This window comes from Rhopilema esculentum, chromosome 9 (genome assembly GCF_057945365.1).
Source record: "Rhopilema esculentum isolate cy_ngs chromosome 9, ASM5794536v1, whole genome shotgun sequence".
Lineage (NCBI taxonomy): Eukaryota > Metazoa > Cnidaria > Scyphozoa > Rhizostomeae > Rhizostomatidae > Rhopilema > Rhopilema esculentum.
Window position 1 is genome coordinate 1,315,383 of NC_142823.1, and position 16,059 is coordinate 1,331,441.

General features: G+C 37.8%; 1 protein-coding gene across 1 annotated transcript; it reads right to left on the bottom strand.

Moving 5' to 3' along the window:
• Window positions 1–248: 248 nt before the first annotated feature.
• On the bottom strand, window positions 249–8,876 carry LOC135688849 (uncharacterized). The gene is made up of 5 exons (XM_065205882.2): window positions 8,367–8,876; window positions 6,437–6,566; window positions 4,683–4,837; window positions 4,285–4,510; window positions 249–3,693 (listed from the first exon to the last, which is right to left on the bottom strand). Exons 1-5 carry the CDS (start codon window positions 8,691–8,693, stop codon window positions 3,425–3,427), a joined length of 1,107 nt encoding a protein of 368 aa, XP_065061954.2. The 5' UTR covers window positions 8,694–8,876; the 3' UTR covers window positions 249–3,424.
• Between the last annotated feature and the right edge of the window lie 7,183 nt (window positions 8,877–16,059).

Consider the following 16,059-nt stretch of genomic DNA (forward strand, 5'->3'; position numbering starts at 1 on the left):
AGTTTAAGTCAAGATTACCAAATAATGAAGCAGTATTTTTCCAACATTGTAATGAAACAACTACACTGTTTCTTATTAAGAGCCTATTCCCTTTCCCCATGTTTAATATTTGTACATGGAAGTAACAGAGATGTTAATTTGTGGCAATCAGGCAATCTTGGAGAATCTCTCAATGAACCTGATTTTTGTTAGATTAGGCTTTCAAGGTTCTGCGTAACTGACTTTTTGGCCAGGTAGAAACAAACTTTACATTTGTAAAACATGTTGTCCATGAAGACATATAGTTTACAGCAGAATTTTGAGGTGGAAAAGCCCTATTTTGTTTATTGAAACAACTACAGGACTTACAAGAACTCAATTATTGGCAGAAAAATGCTCTGGAGGTTTAGCTGTTGTTTCATTCATTCATATTCTTGTAAGAGATTTCGAAAGAAGATTCTAAAATTTGAGTGCTCAAAATTTCCGTACAATTCCTGAAAATGTTTCTTTTAAATAAAGTTAATTTTGATAAAGAAGAAGGCTAAACAGTGACAAATTGAAAAGAATTGGTACTTGGTATTGTTTGCAAATCAGTGCAATTACACGAAATACCTGCATTTAAAGATTAATTTTCAGGTGTTAAAGCGATGCCTTTAGAACCAATCTCTTGGCATTCATAAAAAGTCGTTATCAGTGTGTATAATAATTTTTCTACTTCTATGTCTTCGTCAGTAAATCTTATTATTGATGACCCTGTACCCTTTTAGTCTGGAAGTCCAAGCTACGCCAGTGATGATAAACCTACAGAAAATATGATATAGGAATATGGACTAAAAGCCAGAAGCAAAAGCACTACAATGATTCGTACACGCATAATCTTAAAAGAAACTGCCGATAAGAAACCGATCATTATAATCACCAAAAATGTAAAAAAACTTTGGCAGGGGTGCCCAACTTATTTTTTGAGTAGGTGATAGACAAAATCGTACTCCACATGCTGGCCAGATGAATAATTAAGCAAATCATCGGCAAATCTTGTACTGAACATTTGCTGGATAACAATAACAATTACGTGAAAAGTTACAAAAACATTAAATAGTTATCAAGGTGAACTGTTACAATTCTTGTTTGCAGAAAGCTTAATCAAATAACACATTAAACTTGTAGTTGACGTGCGAAGAAATTCTTGTAAACGTTTCTCTGCACGCTTAGATTCTAGCTTGACTTGTTCTGTTCAGCTTCGTGAAAGAAACGTCTGGTTATAAAATGAAAAAGTACGCCTAGTTAATAGAAACTATGCTAAAGGGTACCTATTCTGACACAATTAATATACAATAGAATAAAATAGGCCCTTGCGACTAATATATATTTGGTTCAGCGCCGCTCTGTTATATGTTACGTTAATATGGGAGGGTAGATCCAAAGTAACTAAATTTTTTCTAGCTGCTTAGGTAATTTTACTAAATAAAGTAAAACTAGAGTCAATAAACATCAAGCTACTCTGCTATTGATTTCTTAGGTTCCATTTAAGTGCCCTGGCCCCCAAACCCACCCCACCTCCCCTTCAAAAATGTTTGTTGTCTATGGATCTTCTGCAATCTGAAGAAAAGATAACGGGGTACATTGTTTTCCATACACCGTCCTAGCGTTTGAGAGGTTCAGCTTATATTATTGCGCCATAACAAGTAAGGGATATTTTAATATGGAAAATATTGCATAAGTTAGAGGTTTTCTGGATATTCTCCCACAAATTCAATATGCCTTCTTAATGGCAAAACCGTGTGACAGATGTTCGCCAGGGTCTGCAATAAAATTATGATTTCATTTAGCTACCCTTTTTCTTTTCAAACTTAGATTCAACAAGTCATAGATGGTCAGGGTACCAAAGTTCATATATTTTGTCAAACGTTAATGTGTTAAAAGAAATAGGATAAAATAACTTTAAAGGAATTGAGTCTTGATTTAACTGCTTGATTAACTGAGACGCGAAAGATGACTTTTTCCTATTAATCTAACTACTCTATGACAAAACGGTATTTCTAGTGACACTGTTGGAAAAATAGCATGACTAGGCCATTACACAAAACAAAATACGATACCAAAACAGCATGGCCAATGTAACTAATTGCTGAAAGCAGCAAAACAGCAATGGCTAAAAATTAAGCTACTCAACAAATGAAAGTACTAAACAATTTGAGGGTTGGTGTATAGGGGTAATTCACAGGTCATATGTTGACTGCGACGTTCTGTTTCCATAATCAAACTAAAATGTTCATTGTATTATTGCTCTTGTTTTGAAAATTTTTGGAAAAACTGGGAGATGATCTGTTGGAAGTGACGAGCTGGTTTTGCGTTAATTAATCCTCAATTTGGCCCCTGCAGACCCCAGGGGAGTTACTCAAACTTTTTATATACAGGGAGGTCCATCCGCAATTATCGAAATTGGCTTAAAAACATCGAGAGAAAAAAATTTACAGACCCAAAAGTATCAGCCAAAATGTGTTGATTAGACACAAAAATATCAAATTAAAAAGCCTGTTGTTGAGCACATAAGAGACCATTAGTCACAGTAATTTAGACTTTGTCCTATAATACTCAGTTCAAACACGTTCTTTTAGTCATATTTTTGATATTGTTATGTGTTAGATAGAGCGATGGGCTCCTGAATAACTGATTCTAGAGGCTGTTCAAACGGAGGCTAATCCGAAAAGGCTGCTGTAAACAATTCAAAACCCTCCATGATGATAGCTTTCTTTCAAAACTTTTTTATGTTCACAATTTCCTTTGTAAAGAAAGAGCTATTCCGAATATCGATGCTGAGAGAAACGCTGTGAAGATTCTCCCTTAGTCTTTTACTATTTTTGGTATCTGTGATTTATGATTTATTATTCACGAAGCGGGCAGATCGAGATTAATAGTTCCTCTTTTTGCTTTGATTTAACTCTTTCTCTTCTCTTGATAGAAACTCAGTTTTTGTAAGATATGAACAATGTCACCAGCTATTTGATTTTCTCTTGAATTTCTTACCGTATTGTTATGGCTTGTTAATCTAGTAACTTTCATTGGCCTTGAATCAGCTTGGAAGACTTTGTTGTTTACATTACATTACATTACATTACATTACCAATTGTATCATTTCTCCACATTTTCTGATCGAGTTGTTATCATTTATACTGGTCCAGTTTTGAAAATAAAAATTTCACCAGGTAGAACGAATATGTGGTGGAAACAGGACAGGCATGTCTCATTTGGAAGGCCGTGCTGGTGAAAAATTACAATAAATACAGCTCTTGTCTAAAGTTTCTTTCTAACATTTCATGAAATAATAAATAACTCTCATCAACTGTGTGTGCACTGGTAGGTCACTTGACCTCACTCCGTCATTAGTGCTTTATATTGTCTCTTGTATAATTTTCTTCTAGTTTTGCACAGCATACATTTTTTTTCATTTCACAAGCAAAACGGCATTTGCTGGTTTATCATATGAAGAATCATAACAGGCTTTATTGCCATGAACAGCCGTCTTTGGGCTGCAATATGCTACAGTCATCCCAATGCCAAGGTACGAATCAGGGGTGATGCAGTCATTCTCGTTGTTTGCAAGAATGCCAATACGAACTATACCATGTGCATTGAAACCCTGTAAGTTGCAGCCAGGCTGTAAGTGGCTGCCAGCAACTAGACTGAGCCACTTTGAGCGTGCAACTGACGTGCCTACAAACAAACGAAACAACGGTCGTTACATCTAGCAAACTTTCGAAGCAAGTTGAAATATGTGCAGTGCCGTTGAGCCTTTTTGTCAGTAGCGGCCTTAATGGTTCCAGGGAACAAAGGCCCCGGACAAACCCAAGAAACAAAGATAAAATGGCAAGGAATAACGGCCCTACATAAGTTTAGGCCCCAGCCGCGCAGTTCCTAAAACCGCTGCTATTTATTGCCAGAGTAAGGTGCCATATAAACTACCTTATTGTTTAGAGAAGCTTGCGCTAAAATTTATTTCGCAAAAACCTGTTGCACTAGTTCAAAATTGTTTCGCACTGAAATGAGTACTCATACAGAAATCAAGCGCACTGCATGATGAAAATTATATATCTCTACGTGGGAAATCTCACTTTTCAGTCCATGGGCTGAAGGTAGCATAATCTTTCGTTTAATAACAGGCCTTTCTTGGGGCTGGGGAGACTGGATAATTTAGCTCATATCAGCAGGCCCTTTGTATACAATGTTTCGACCTTCCTTGCAATTCGACTTTTCTTGCTATTTCAAATGTCATTAAACCGAACAAGGAAGCTACTAAAACGATACCTGAGAATCCTCCAGCAGCTACGCTTAGAAATGACGTGGCAGATTTTGATATCTTAACATACTGTGATGTTCCTGAGGCTGTAAAGCCAAGACATACTTCATTGAAGGCCATGCGATTAAATGCTTCAAACTTTGCTTCTTCGCCATTTAGACCTCCCGCTAAACCGTAGACTTGGTTGTATACATTGCTTGACGTCCAATAGTTAGCAGTGTAGCCAAAGGTGTTCTAAAACAAATAACAGAAAAATATTAAGTTTGTATACATAATTACCCACAGAACATCGCCTGCAATAAAGTTGCTTTTGTGTTTTTCATTCTAGGCAGTTTTATTTATGATTTACGCGTCCTCAGTCGACATTTATTTAGGATATAATACTAGCAATAACGGATATTACTACCTTAGTCCCATGTGTTTTCATTAGAAGGGTCCAGCCTGGTCCAGTACATTCCCCAAGCGTCTCCATGTGACAGTAATGGAAGCCCATTCCTTGCAGTTTATAAATTCCACTTGATGTAAAGCCAGAATCGTACACATTTTTGCAGCTTGCAAATTCTGTAGAAATAAGTGCAATTCGGATGATTACAGGGGTGGAGCAGATAATAATCTAGCCTGAAAGAAATTAGGCCTGAAAATGCGCTGCAAAGCGAGAACAGCAGTCCGGTTGCTAGTGACGTCACTTTGACCCATTATTGGTGTATTTGAGATCGTCAGATTGTAGAAATGACAAGCTTTAAGGTTTCAGAGGAGGTTGGCATGTTAATTGCAGGGTGGCAACCGAACTAAAACGAGCAAATTCAGGGTCCACTAATCGATATGAAGAAGAGCATGAATGTATCTTTCTTCGAAGCTGTGGTCAGCCGTGGCGCTTCATCCAAGATTGACCAAACCCACCATCTGTCATATATTCTGTCTTTGGAGGCAGTGGCGTAGTGAGAGGAAGCAAGAGGGGGTGAAGCAAGAGGGGGTGAAGGCCCCCCTAATGGGAAAGAAATATATTTGGAAAACTGCTTTTGCTGACGTCCTTAAGAGAATGGACCCTCAATTCTCCCTTGCTCAACTCGCCTTTGCCCTACCCCCCCCCCCCCCCTCCCCCATCTTAACACCCTGGCTACGCTACTGTCGGAGGATAACACCCCCTTTCTCCACCTGGTCCGTGAATCATATTACCGATTGAAGGAGCAAAATTTGGGGAAGAGGGGACTAAGCATGCTAAAAACCAAGAGCAGAGCGTTTTTTGGTTTTAAGTACATTTTGGAAATAGAGAATTGGCCATTACGATCAATATTAAAAGGTCTGATTCGTTGAAAATTGAAAGTTGTAGAATTTTAGCAACATAAACGTGCACCTCTGATTGTTTTAAGTTATATAATATCATACATCAAGACGACTCTTGTTGTAGCTGGGTATATAAGGCCCATCCAATATGTTAATTAATACTAGCTACAAACTAGTCATTCAAACCTCCCTGCTTAGAATTCAGAAAGAAATCACGCGCTCTCCCGAAGTTATAGCTAAGGTGGAGTTTACTTAAGGGGAAAAGATAGTAATGTATCGGTACACTATGCCGGTTACATAAGTAGGTTAGCGGGTGGTAGAATGAATATACCAGCAGTGGTTACCAACACATAACGTTGACCTTGGTCGATTCACCATTTACCAGCAGTGGTTACCAGCAGATGTCTATTTATAACTTTTTTTGACAATTTGTTTAAACCTTCTGGTTTCAAAATTCCAAGTGTGCATATTAAATGGGCACAATCATTATAACGGTGCTATAAAGTGCTGAATCGATCTTATCTCTTTGTAATGAATTATATATGAATGAAGATTGCATAATACCCCTCAAATTGTATAATACACTGGGCACCTCTCAAATGTACACAACAGAAATGTGGTTGTATTCTGTACTGATGGCCATTAAAATTTTGCCATTAAAATAATGGAGAATGTACTTAACTAAAACACCATCAAAAACCTCGTTCCATCGTTATTCAAAAGTCGCTTTTTGGTGGCAAAACTATATTTTAGGATAACCGAGTTAATTTTAATTGGCTGCTAAAGTTAATTTGGTGTCAATACTGCCTCTCTTGCTTTCTCTCTTCTCTCGGATCCCAATCCTGCTTTGGAAAAATGAACGCAAATACTGCTTACCCTGGTCTTTTTCGCAATGAACCCCAGTGTGCATGTTGTCACATGTGCACTTGTAACCCAATCCGGAGCAGGTGTCTGTACACTTGGCCCGGTTTCGACATGGAGCTAGAAGTTTGCATGTTGGGCCAACCTACCAAGAAAAGTTTACATAAATTCAAGGCTATTATCAGGGCCGCGGCTATTATTGTCCTATGTTTCCTCCCCAAAAATGGTATAAAAATACTTTGTTTCTAATAAAAAACCTTTCGGAGCGGATACTACAAACCGATATTTGGTTGGAACTATAATTTGTTGTTGTTGTATGCCTATTGTTATACCTAAGAGTTTGTTTATTTGTTTTTTATATTTTTGGACAGCGGGTTTTATAAGGGGGGCCTATACGAGGGGGGGGACTTATAAAAGTATAGAAGCAGTTAAAAAGACAATAATAAAAGACCCCGTATATTTTAGTAAAAAGTTCTTTATGAACATTTAATTAATTATTATTAAAGATATGAATTTTTATGGTAATTCAATAAAATTCCAAAGGAAATCTCAGATGGCAAAAATCAGCTAGTCGAGGGGGCCAATTAAAGGATTTATGGTAGCAGTGGGGGCATAATCGGGTGGAGGGGGGCACATTGACAATTCTTAGTCCTAGGGTTGGGCTTATTCGAGGGGCTGGGGCTTTTTCGAGGCGGGGGACAATTCGAGGATTTACGGTCATTATATATCATATGAACATTTGATAAGTTTAATACAGCTTTATAGATTTCAAGTCATCCAGATTATGTTTCTGCCTTAAAACCTGCTAATTATTTCTCTTTTCTTTGGCCGTTACTATTTTCTTTCAAAAAGAGGACGTCTACATTCTTCAAAGCTGTCTTTTATCATAACTGAAAATTAGATTCAAACATCAATGAAAACGAAAAATGCGACCAGTACTGGCCTTTGAATTTTACTTTTTGTGTGTGGCAAAAAACTTCTGCAGCATTCTCAGAGATTATGTTACTTCACAGCTATCAATCTAGGCCTACAGCGTTATCAAAAAGACCATTGTTGTGCAGATTAAGGTTCATAGCAAAGAAATGTGTCATCGGCACAAAAGAGCTATAGGCCAAACGTGAAATAGCAATGTCCCTAGATAGGAGTACTATGGTACAACTTTTGTTGTTCGGCTGTTCACAGTTAATCAAATGCAAATCTGTAAAAGTTTTTCTTGATACGCAAAAAGAATATGTCAGTTCCAGCCTCTTTTATCAGCCGTTGATATATTTTTCATGAAAAACTTTTTCTAGGCTCTTTTGCCTAAGCGCCTTGTTTTCCTAGGTGTAAGTTACTCTTTACGAGGGGCAAATCACTCTAAGAAAATCTCGTACACCTTTTGTGGAAAATCCTATTGTTTTACCTGAAAATCCCCAGAGATCCTTTTGTTTCAGGCAAAATCTTGTACACTATTTGCAAGAGGAATAACTCCCCGACTCTTCAGATGTCAACACGATACGCCTGGTTGTAAATAACATTGTAGAAGACGTTTGAGATACAGGACAAAACAGACATCGGAATTTCGTATTTGAAATTTCTTACCAGGTCTTCGAAAAATATGCAACAGTTTTACGAAGAGAAGAAGCTTCATAACAAGGCTAGACACTTCAAATCAGTGCAAGCAAAAAGCAATGAAAGATTTTTGCTAAATTCTCATGAGACAGAAAAGGCTGTCTCTCTCCAAGTATTGGCATCTTTGCTTTTTGGCGCAGTTGATTTTGCTTGACGTGAGCATCTCCCGTCCAATTTACTAGCGCTGCCTACTTTCCCTTTTTTCCGGTTAATGCGGAAAATCATAGTTTCTTGGCTATCAACTCAAGTATCCCATCAACATTTGTTCTCAAAAAAATGAAATGGTGTAAAGCAAGATATATAAAATAGCACTGAAAAAACAAAGCTGTCTTACATTGATTTCGAGGTCATCAGTTGTCAAATAAACCCAGCCTGCCTTTGCAACCAATGCGTTACTCAAACCTCGGCCAACCAGCTCACAATCACCACCATTGCTCTTAAAATTAACTGCCTGGCAGGCTTGAAATGAGAGGCACTCTAAAACGCATTGACGTCTGCTTTGAGAGACTAGTGTCTTTAAAGTGGAACCTGTATCTGCAAAGCCAGCCAGAACTATATTGAAATCTCCATAGAACTTGCAGCTCAATCGTAGAATTTCTGGATGACAAATCTGAAAAACAAACATGGACAGGAGCAATGTGAAGAATTGAAATGAAAGCATCCTTGATATCGTTGAAGACAGTCAATCTTCACTGACTGCTTCTTCATTCTTTGTTGCTTTTTGTTTCAATCGAATTGCCGATAAAGGGAACTAAACCTACTGTTGTCGAGTTTCATTCAATTAATTGAGTTTCATTCTGGTACCTGTTGAAATGCAATGGGAAAGACCAATAGAACTGGAAAGATATCGTTGTGATGGGGATTTGATTGAGACGGCAAAACAAACACAGTGCCGTCGGAATGAAATTCATATTGGTTCCGACGGGCCTGTAAACATCAGTTTCACGTTAAAGGCAGTCTGTCCCCTCAATGATTGGCTAATATGAACAATAGGTCTTCCCACCTTAACGGATTACGGATTACGATGCTTGCCTTGGCTGGCCTAGCTGCGGTAGTGGACGACAATTGAAACTGCGAGCAAAAAGCTATCGGGAATGGCAAGAACAGGGCCTCCGACGAAGGGGGGGGCCGGGGGGCCTTGACCCCCCACTTTTTTGCAAAACAATAGAGTTTTTTTCAAAATCTTATGTTATGGGTGTTAAATTTTCCCTTGGCCCCCCCACTTTTCAACCTTTGTCGGAGCCCATGAAGAAGATTTGATTATTGAAATTTAATGATGATACAGTGAATCCCCACATATAAGAACCAACTTTTTTGAGGTTCAGGCTGAAGTAGGTTCTTATTGGAAAGGTACTTGGATTAATTTCAGGGTATGAAGGCTCTTATTCGAAGGATCCCTTATTTAAAATTTTAGGATTCATTATCAAGAGATGCATTCAACCCTAATTTTTCCTTTTGGCAACATTAATGTAACATTACAAAGATATTTACAGGAAGACATTTGAGCGCACTGGCTGCCTTATGACAGTGGATGGATCTGGAGATGATCTCATACGTCCTCAGGAATTGAAAACTATGAATTCTAATGCTTTTATTTCATTTTTCAAAATTTTGGATTTTGCTATATATAATTATGTTAAAAAGTCAAAGTGATTTTAAAGTTCTCTTTCGTTAATGAGTATAGAATGCTGAAAATGCACAACTGAAAATTCTTATACCGATTGTGATTCTACCTCATCTTTAAAAATCTGGGAGTAAATAAGGACCATTGAAAACTCTATTTTTTGCCCTTGGGATAAGAACCTATTATATTTTATCATACTGAAACAGGTTCTTTATTACAAGGTGCATAATCTAGGAAAAACAGCCTCTAGGTTTTAATTTTTGTAGGTTCTTATATGCGGGGATTTACTGTAATAGAAGCATTTCCTTTCGCTGTTGACATATTTGTCGCAGAAACCAAACAGGGAGCCATATTTTTCTAGTCACAGCTTCACTACAACGGAAACACAGGCATTTGATTCAAAAGCTCTGGAATTAAAGTTGTCTCTGATTGGTTCAAATTGTTTAATTATCGACCAAGCTCAACGGTGCGCGAATTTCACTCCCGTGAAAATGAAGTTGAGCACAATAGGGGACAGACTGTCTTTAAATAAATTTTAGTCCTTTTGCTAAAGCACATCATTTTACAGTCTGTCCGCTGTGCGCAAACTTGGTAAACAGAAGGAGAAGGCAAGACGGTAGACAGCGGGGCTTTATTTATTCTTTTGGGAATGCAGTTGAAGTGGGTTTACTTGAAGCAAAAATTAAGACTGTTTTAAGCACTTGACACCGTTCCACTTCTAATACACTCTATCTGCCACAAAGCTAATTATCTGGGAAATCTATTGCGAGTTATGGCACTGTATTATTGGGGAACAATTAGAGTTTAGCAATCTTTTTTGTGACAAGTTTTAGTCTTCAACTGCATGCAGCATTCCCCATCGCAGAGGCGCTTGCTCAGGATCGGTTTGCTAGCAACAGAGCCTGAAAACATGCGTTGCTAAGGAGTGCCGAGCAACAACAACAATAAGTTGGGATATTTGGCACTCGCTCATCGCTTCCAGCCCTGACAAAAAGGTTGAGAATTATAAATGAGCTCATAAACATTGAAATCAACTTGTACCTCTATAGAATGTCTTAGGGATAAAACAATACCAGAATACATTAGATTGCTGGCCCATGATTCTTCAGTAAATATTGTTATTCAGTATGCCTGCCTACGTTTTTGTAAAACAAGAGATAATTTTTTAAAATCTTTGGCAATTGGCCCTCAAGTTGCCCTTGCACCCCCTTTTCCAGGTTGCATCGAAGCCCCTGCCAAACAACTATTTGAAACTGTTGAAAGAAAGTAATTTAATTAATTGCAAAAGGAAGAGAAGAGAGGTAGATGAAAAAGTAAAAGTAAAGATAAGTGCGTAAGTTGAAGAGAAGTGTCGGGGAATATCATTCTTAAATCAACACGTTTATTTTTTATTGTGTATGCTTGTGTTACATAACTACGGAACTATGCAATTTATGTAAAAGCCTCACTTTGAGGCCGAGACAGTAGATTAAGGATCCAGCCAGAATTTTCTGGAAGCAAGCTATTGTAATAGGATTAACTACGTCAATCGTATTCTTAATTTTTATTGGCTTGAGTAGTAGTTAAAATTGATTGTGATTGGCTAAGATAAATTTTAGTTCCTTGTTTGCTTCTATAAAAGCTGGTAATTGAATCGAGCGCAAAGGATTCGTAGAGAGAGATTTTTCACGATGTACGTTGAGTTGTGTTGAGCAGAAAATTCAGAAAACATAAAGATTGTCTTTCTCTAAGAGTTTACTCTAATCATTTATTGAACCTGCGTTAACAAGCAGAGATATTCTCTACAAGAAGCTTTACGCTAGAGTTATAAGAATTGTTTGTGCAGAGTTCACTACAATACTTTATTTCACATTTGTTAGAAACAAGATCTAGAGTAGTTTCTTTGAAAGAAAAGAAGCACCAGCATGAAATCATCGATCTAATACGCCAATTTTTGCGTTTTAATCAGCCTCCATCATGTAAAGCCAGCAAAAATCCTAAATAACATAAGTAAAATAATTTTATTTAGTAAGATATGGCTGTTGTTACACTTATTTATCAGGGCTGCCCCACCAAACAAAACGCTGTATCTTGGTCTTTGGCTCCACTTAACGGAAAAGGACATTTATAGTCTTCGCACATCCAATGTTTTTTGTATATCAAAATAGCAAGAAAATCTGCCATCTTCAATTTTCTTGGTATCATAAACATTTTTGGATTTTGTACTTGTTACTACCATGGAGGGGCGAAGCGAAAATTGTCGAGGGGCTCCAGATCCCCAGATATGTGAATAAACATTTGGACTTTGGCTTCCTAATGTGTGACTGTTGGCGACGGTACATCGTGGCAAAACTGCTTCCAATGAAATCCATTCGAGCCATTCTCATCTACTCTTACGATTTTTATGCAGGATTGGATTATGGAGTACATAATGTGGATCAACTTGTTCTATCCCTTTTATCTTCCAAACTTAAAACAATGAAGCAATAGACAGTAAACTGAAAATCTAGACATTTTCGTCATATTAATCGATAAAACAAAAGTTGTGCACTATCCTCCCGAACCTCCCTTTTGCTACGCCCCTGCTGGCTACTAGCTTCCCGAAGTAAATTTTAGGCGTTGATATGTTGTGCTTATTGAGTTCAAACAGGCTTACGCCACTGGTAAGATTCAACAGTCCTTCTTAAAGAATAAATTCAATTATTTTCATTTAAAACGCCACGTAAATTTAACCAAACTTGACACCAAGCTCTAATCCTTTTGATAAGCAAGATATAAAGAATAATCTTCTAATAAACTCTTTTTTAAAAGGACACGAGCCTAAAATTTGGTAAACAATTAGGACAAATTAAGAACAAGTTGAGGCTGATCTACTGTAATATGAAAATCTAAACAATGTTTCTTCGAAAAACGAGGATTTTTGGCCATGTAGTAGGGGTGCTTTTCCAAAGAAAAGGTATCAATGTACGTCATAGACAAAAAAACATTCAGCCCTTACTGAAACATGACTATACACCAGTGCGATTCTGTTAATTCTGTACATTAAAATTCGAGAAGCAATTCCAGCAAAAGTTCTAACACGCTTCCGACCACTTGCTCTTACACTGGCTGAGAATACATTCTTAACAACTTTGCAATCGCTTTCCAATTTCCCTTTGTCAATATGGTAACTTTCTGATGTTTGATTATACATGATACATGCCTCCTTCGTGTCTCCTCTACGGAAAATGTTGCAAAAAACAATAGCAAAAGTAGAAATCGGCTACTTTTTTGGCAATAAAAAGGGTGAGTCTAGCGCTACAACCTTGTTTCTGGCATAGTTCTTTTCAAGTGACCATGCTAACAGGAGGCTAGGCCACTTTTCTCTATTCTTTCACACGCCAGCTAAACAATTGAAATATCAAATATTTTGAAACATTGACAATTTCGCAAGTACTTTAATGCTTTTATGTTTCTTCCCCTTCAAAAGATCAAGCCAGGAGCCTTGTCTTTAAAGGGGGAGTAATGTTATACAACTAGTTTTGTCTGTCGTGCATCGTGTTTGTGGTTCGTTATTGTTAATGAGAATGTCTTTCGATGTTTGCGTCAGTCATTTTGTTTGTCATCGTGCCATCTCTATTTTAGTTGTTATTTTGCATTTGTTGGTTGCCACTAATTTAAACTTTCGCTATTGAAGAATCTTCAATACACATTATTTTACATTGGTGACCACGACGTGACGAACTCGCAGAAAAAAATGGAAATGATTTCAACAGAAGAATTCAGAGAAATTCTGTTGGATATTGTAACGACCGTTGTATATCACATGGCCGAAAGGGTGAGGTTGGCGGGGGAGAATGGGATAAATTTCTTCGTGAATCGAATTAATGTGTATGGTGCTGAAGATGGCCAGCCCATTTCCTATTGTTGTTTGCGGGTTGGTCACGTTGCCAAATATTGTAGGGACAGGAAAGTTTCTTTAACATCCCAGGAGAAGTGTGATCAAAATGAATCTGTGACTGTTGCCTCGGTAGCTGAAGAACGACCTCGGGTTACCTTTATTGGCAATATCAAAAGAAATGAGCCACATTTTCAAGATCTTCAAATTCAAGTCAATAAATTGGAGGAGATTGTCAATGAATTGGAGTCACATAAACTATCACGAGCAATGGTGACGTGACTTCCTTCTTCAAAACCAATGGAAGTTGACGAGGGTTTATTAGCCACAACATATGAAAAAAATTTGATTGAGACTAAAAGAAGAGAAGGACCTTCACGTGTACACAATGTTGCTATAGCCTCGGGTAGAGAACCGTATGGACGGAATAAACCCGTACAGGGACATTATTTCTTAGATGGTTCTTGATCTACTCATTTCAGTAAAATTATTTGATTTGATTTTCCGTGCTGCCTAATAATACTTTTATGTTTCTTCCCCTTCGAAAGATCAAGTCAGGAGACTTGTCTTTCAAAGGGGGGAGTAACGTTATACAACTAGTTTTGTCTGTCGTGCATCGTGTTCAGTGGTGGCGCCAGAGAGGAGCAGGGGGGGCAGGGGGGCTGCTTAGCCCACTCGTCGGAAGATATACGAAGAAAATCTATAATTTTGTCGGAGCAAGATTTTGCTACCGTTTGTAAACTTTTTAAGAAAAAGAAGGAGTAACAGTTACAATTACAGAGTTACCCCTGAGCTTAAATTTACAAACTGGTAACTCCCAAGGAATTTACACACAAGAGACTCGGCAGATTCGGCATTTTCGGTGTTTACTCGGCAATCTCGGCGGTTGCATTAATTAGAAAAACAACGATAGTCGATGGTATATTTGATTGTTTTTATTTTCATTTCGATTTGATCCTCTTCACACTTTAGCACGTTAATATTTTAACTGTTAGATGGCCAACCGAAGCCAGTGAGAACCAAACTCCACATTACAATGTTTCAGGGTTGGGTGCGCGAATGATGAGAATAGCGTTCCGCCTGTGGATATTAATTCTAAGAGTAAGGTTGTATTGTTAAGGTAGAAAAAATTGCTTCAATGAGACATTTTCCAGTGAGCTTGAATAATCGAAATTCGAAAATGTCTTTGCATTCTGCGGCAACCATGGTGCTGCCTCAGGTAGCAACTTTCGTGCACTTGTTTATTGCGACATGCGCGTCTGCAAAGCTAGCAAAGACTCGACATACCTAAGTAAAATTGGTCCCTATTCTGTTTAATGGTGAAATGACGTCTTTTTCTTACTAAGGAAAGTTTAGAGCGTTAAGAATATTGAAAAATCACGGAAAAAGATCTACAAAAAACTTTCTTTATATGTCTTTTCTCTTTTAGGAATATTTTGTTAAAAAGCGAGTCCCCCACAAAAAATAATATCTCCGCCCTAAAGAGCTGCTCTTTCATGTTTGTTGGATTCATGTTCTGTCATAATCTCAATGTTTGTGCGTCCTTTTCAACTGGGATTCCATGTTTTCACTCCGATTGCCTAGCCCCCCTGTCGGAAGGTCAAGCCCCTCCGTCGGAGAATTTCTAGCGCCACCACTGATCGTGTTTGTGGTTCGTTATTGTTAATGAGAATGTCTTTCGATGCTTGCGTCAGTCATTTTGTTTGTCATCGTGCCATCTCTATTTTAGTTGTTATTTTGCATTTGTTGGTTGCCACTAATTTATACTTTCGCTATTGAAGAATCTTCGTTTTTGAAAACGTCATTGCAAACTGGAGCCTGAGTTATGATCTTTATCTGTAATACGTTATCTGTAATAAAATACGTTTTTTCTACAATAAGGAGCCGATAATAGAGTTTCTTGATTTTCAAAAGACGTAGGGCCCCTTTCAAAGGAAATTATTTTGCAAAATGCCAAAAAATCCTTTGGAGTAACTGTAGCTAGAGGGGGCAAGTTGTGGTCAAAAATTTAATTTGGGGGGGGGGAACAGCCCCCCGTGTCCCCTGTAGCTACGTGGCTGAATAGCTAGTAATTTCGCTGCTTACACTCTAACAATTTAAGAAGAAATTGAGAACAAGCCAGTCTCAGATCTTGAACAACAGTCAACCTGAACTTAAATTTACTGGTGCTTTTGAGAATAAAGATTTAATAGAAATCGATCTAGGAGCCTCTTGTGCAAAAAGTTGATGCAAAATTTTCGAACATCCCCTATATAGCTCTTTTTGAATTTGCAATTTGCATGCCTGTCGAAAAGTTTTTTAGAGCTTCCTTTAACCGTGTAACCACCATAGAGTTTCCTTAGTCTATGGTAACCACAAAGTTTTCCGAGCTCTGCAAAAATTTTCCTAGTTGAATGAATTTGCTATGCTTACGCAGTTTGGATATAAATATTTTATGACGTCAACCGTAACTAACAACGGATTCGTCGCTACTTCCCGGATCCTGCGTGCATTTCATAAGTAAGAAAATGCTTAGAAATTTTGCTCAGAAATTTTCAACTGTTTCTA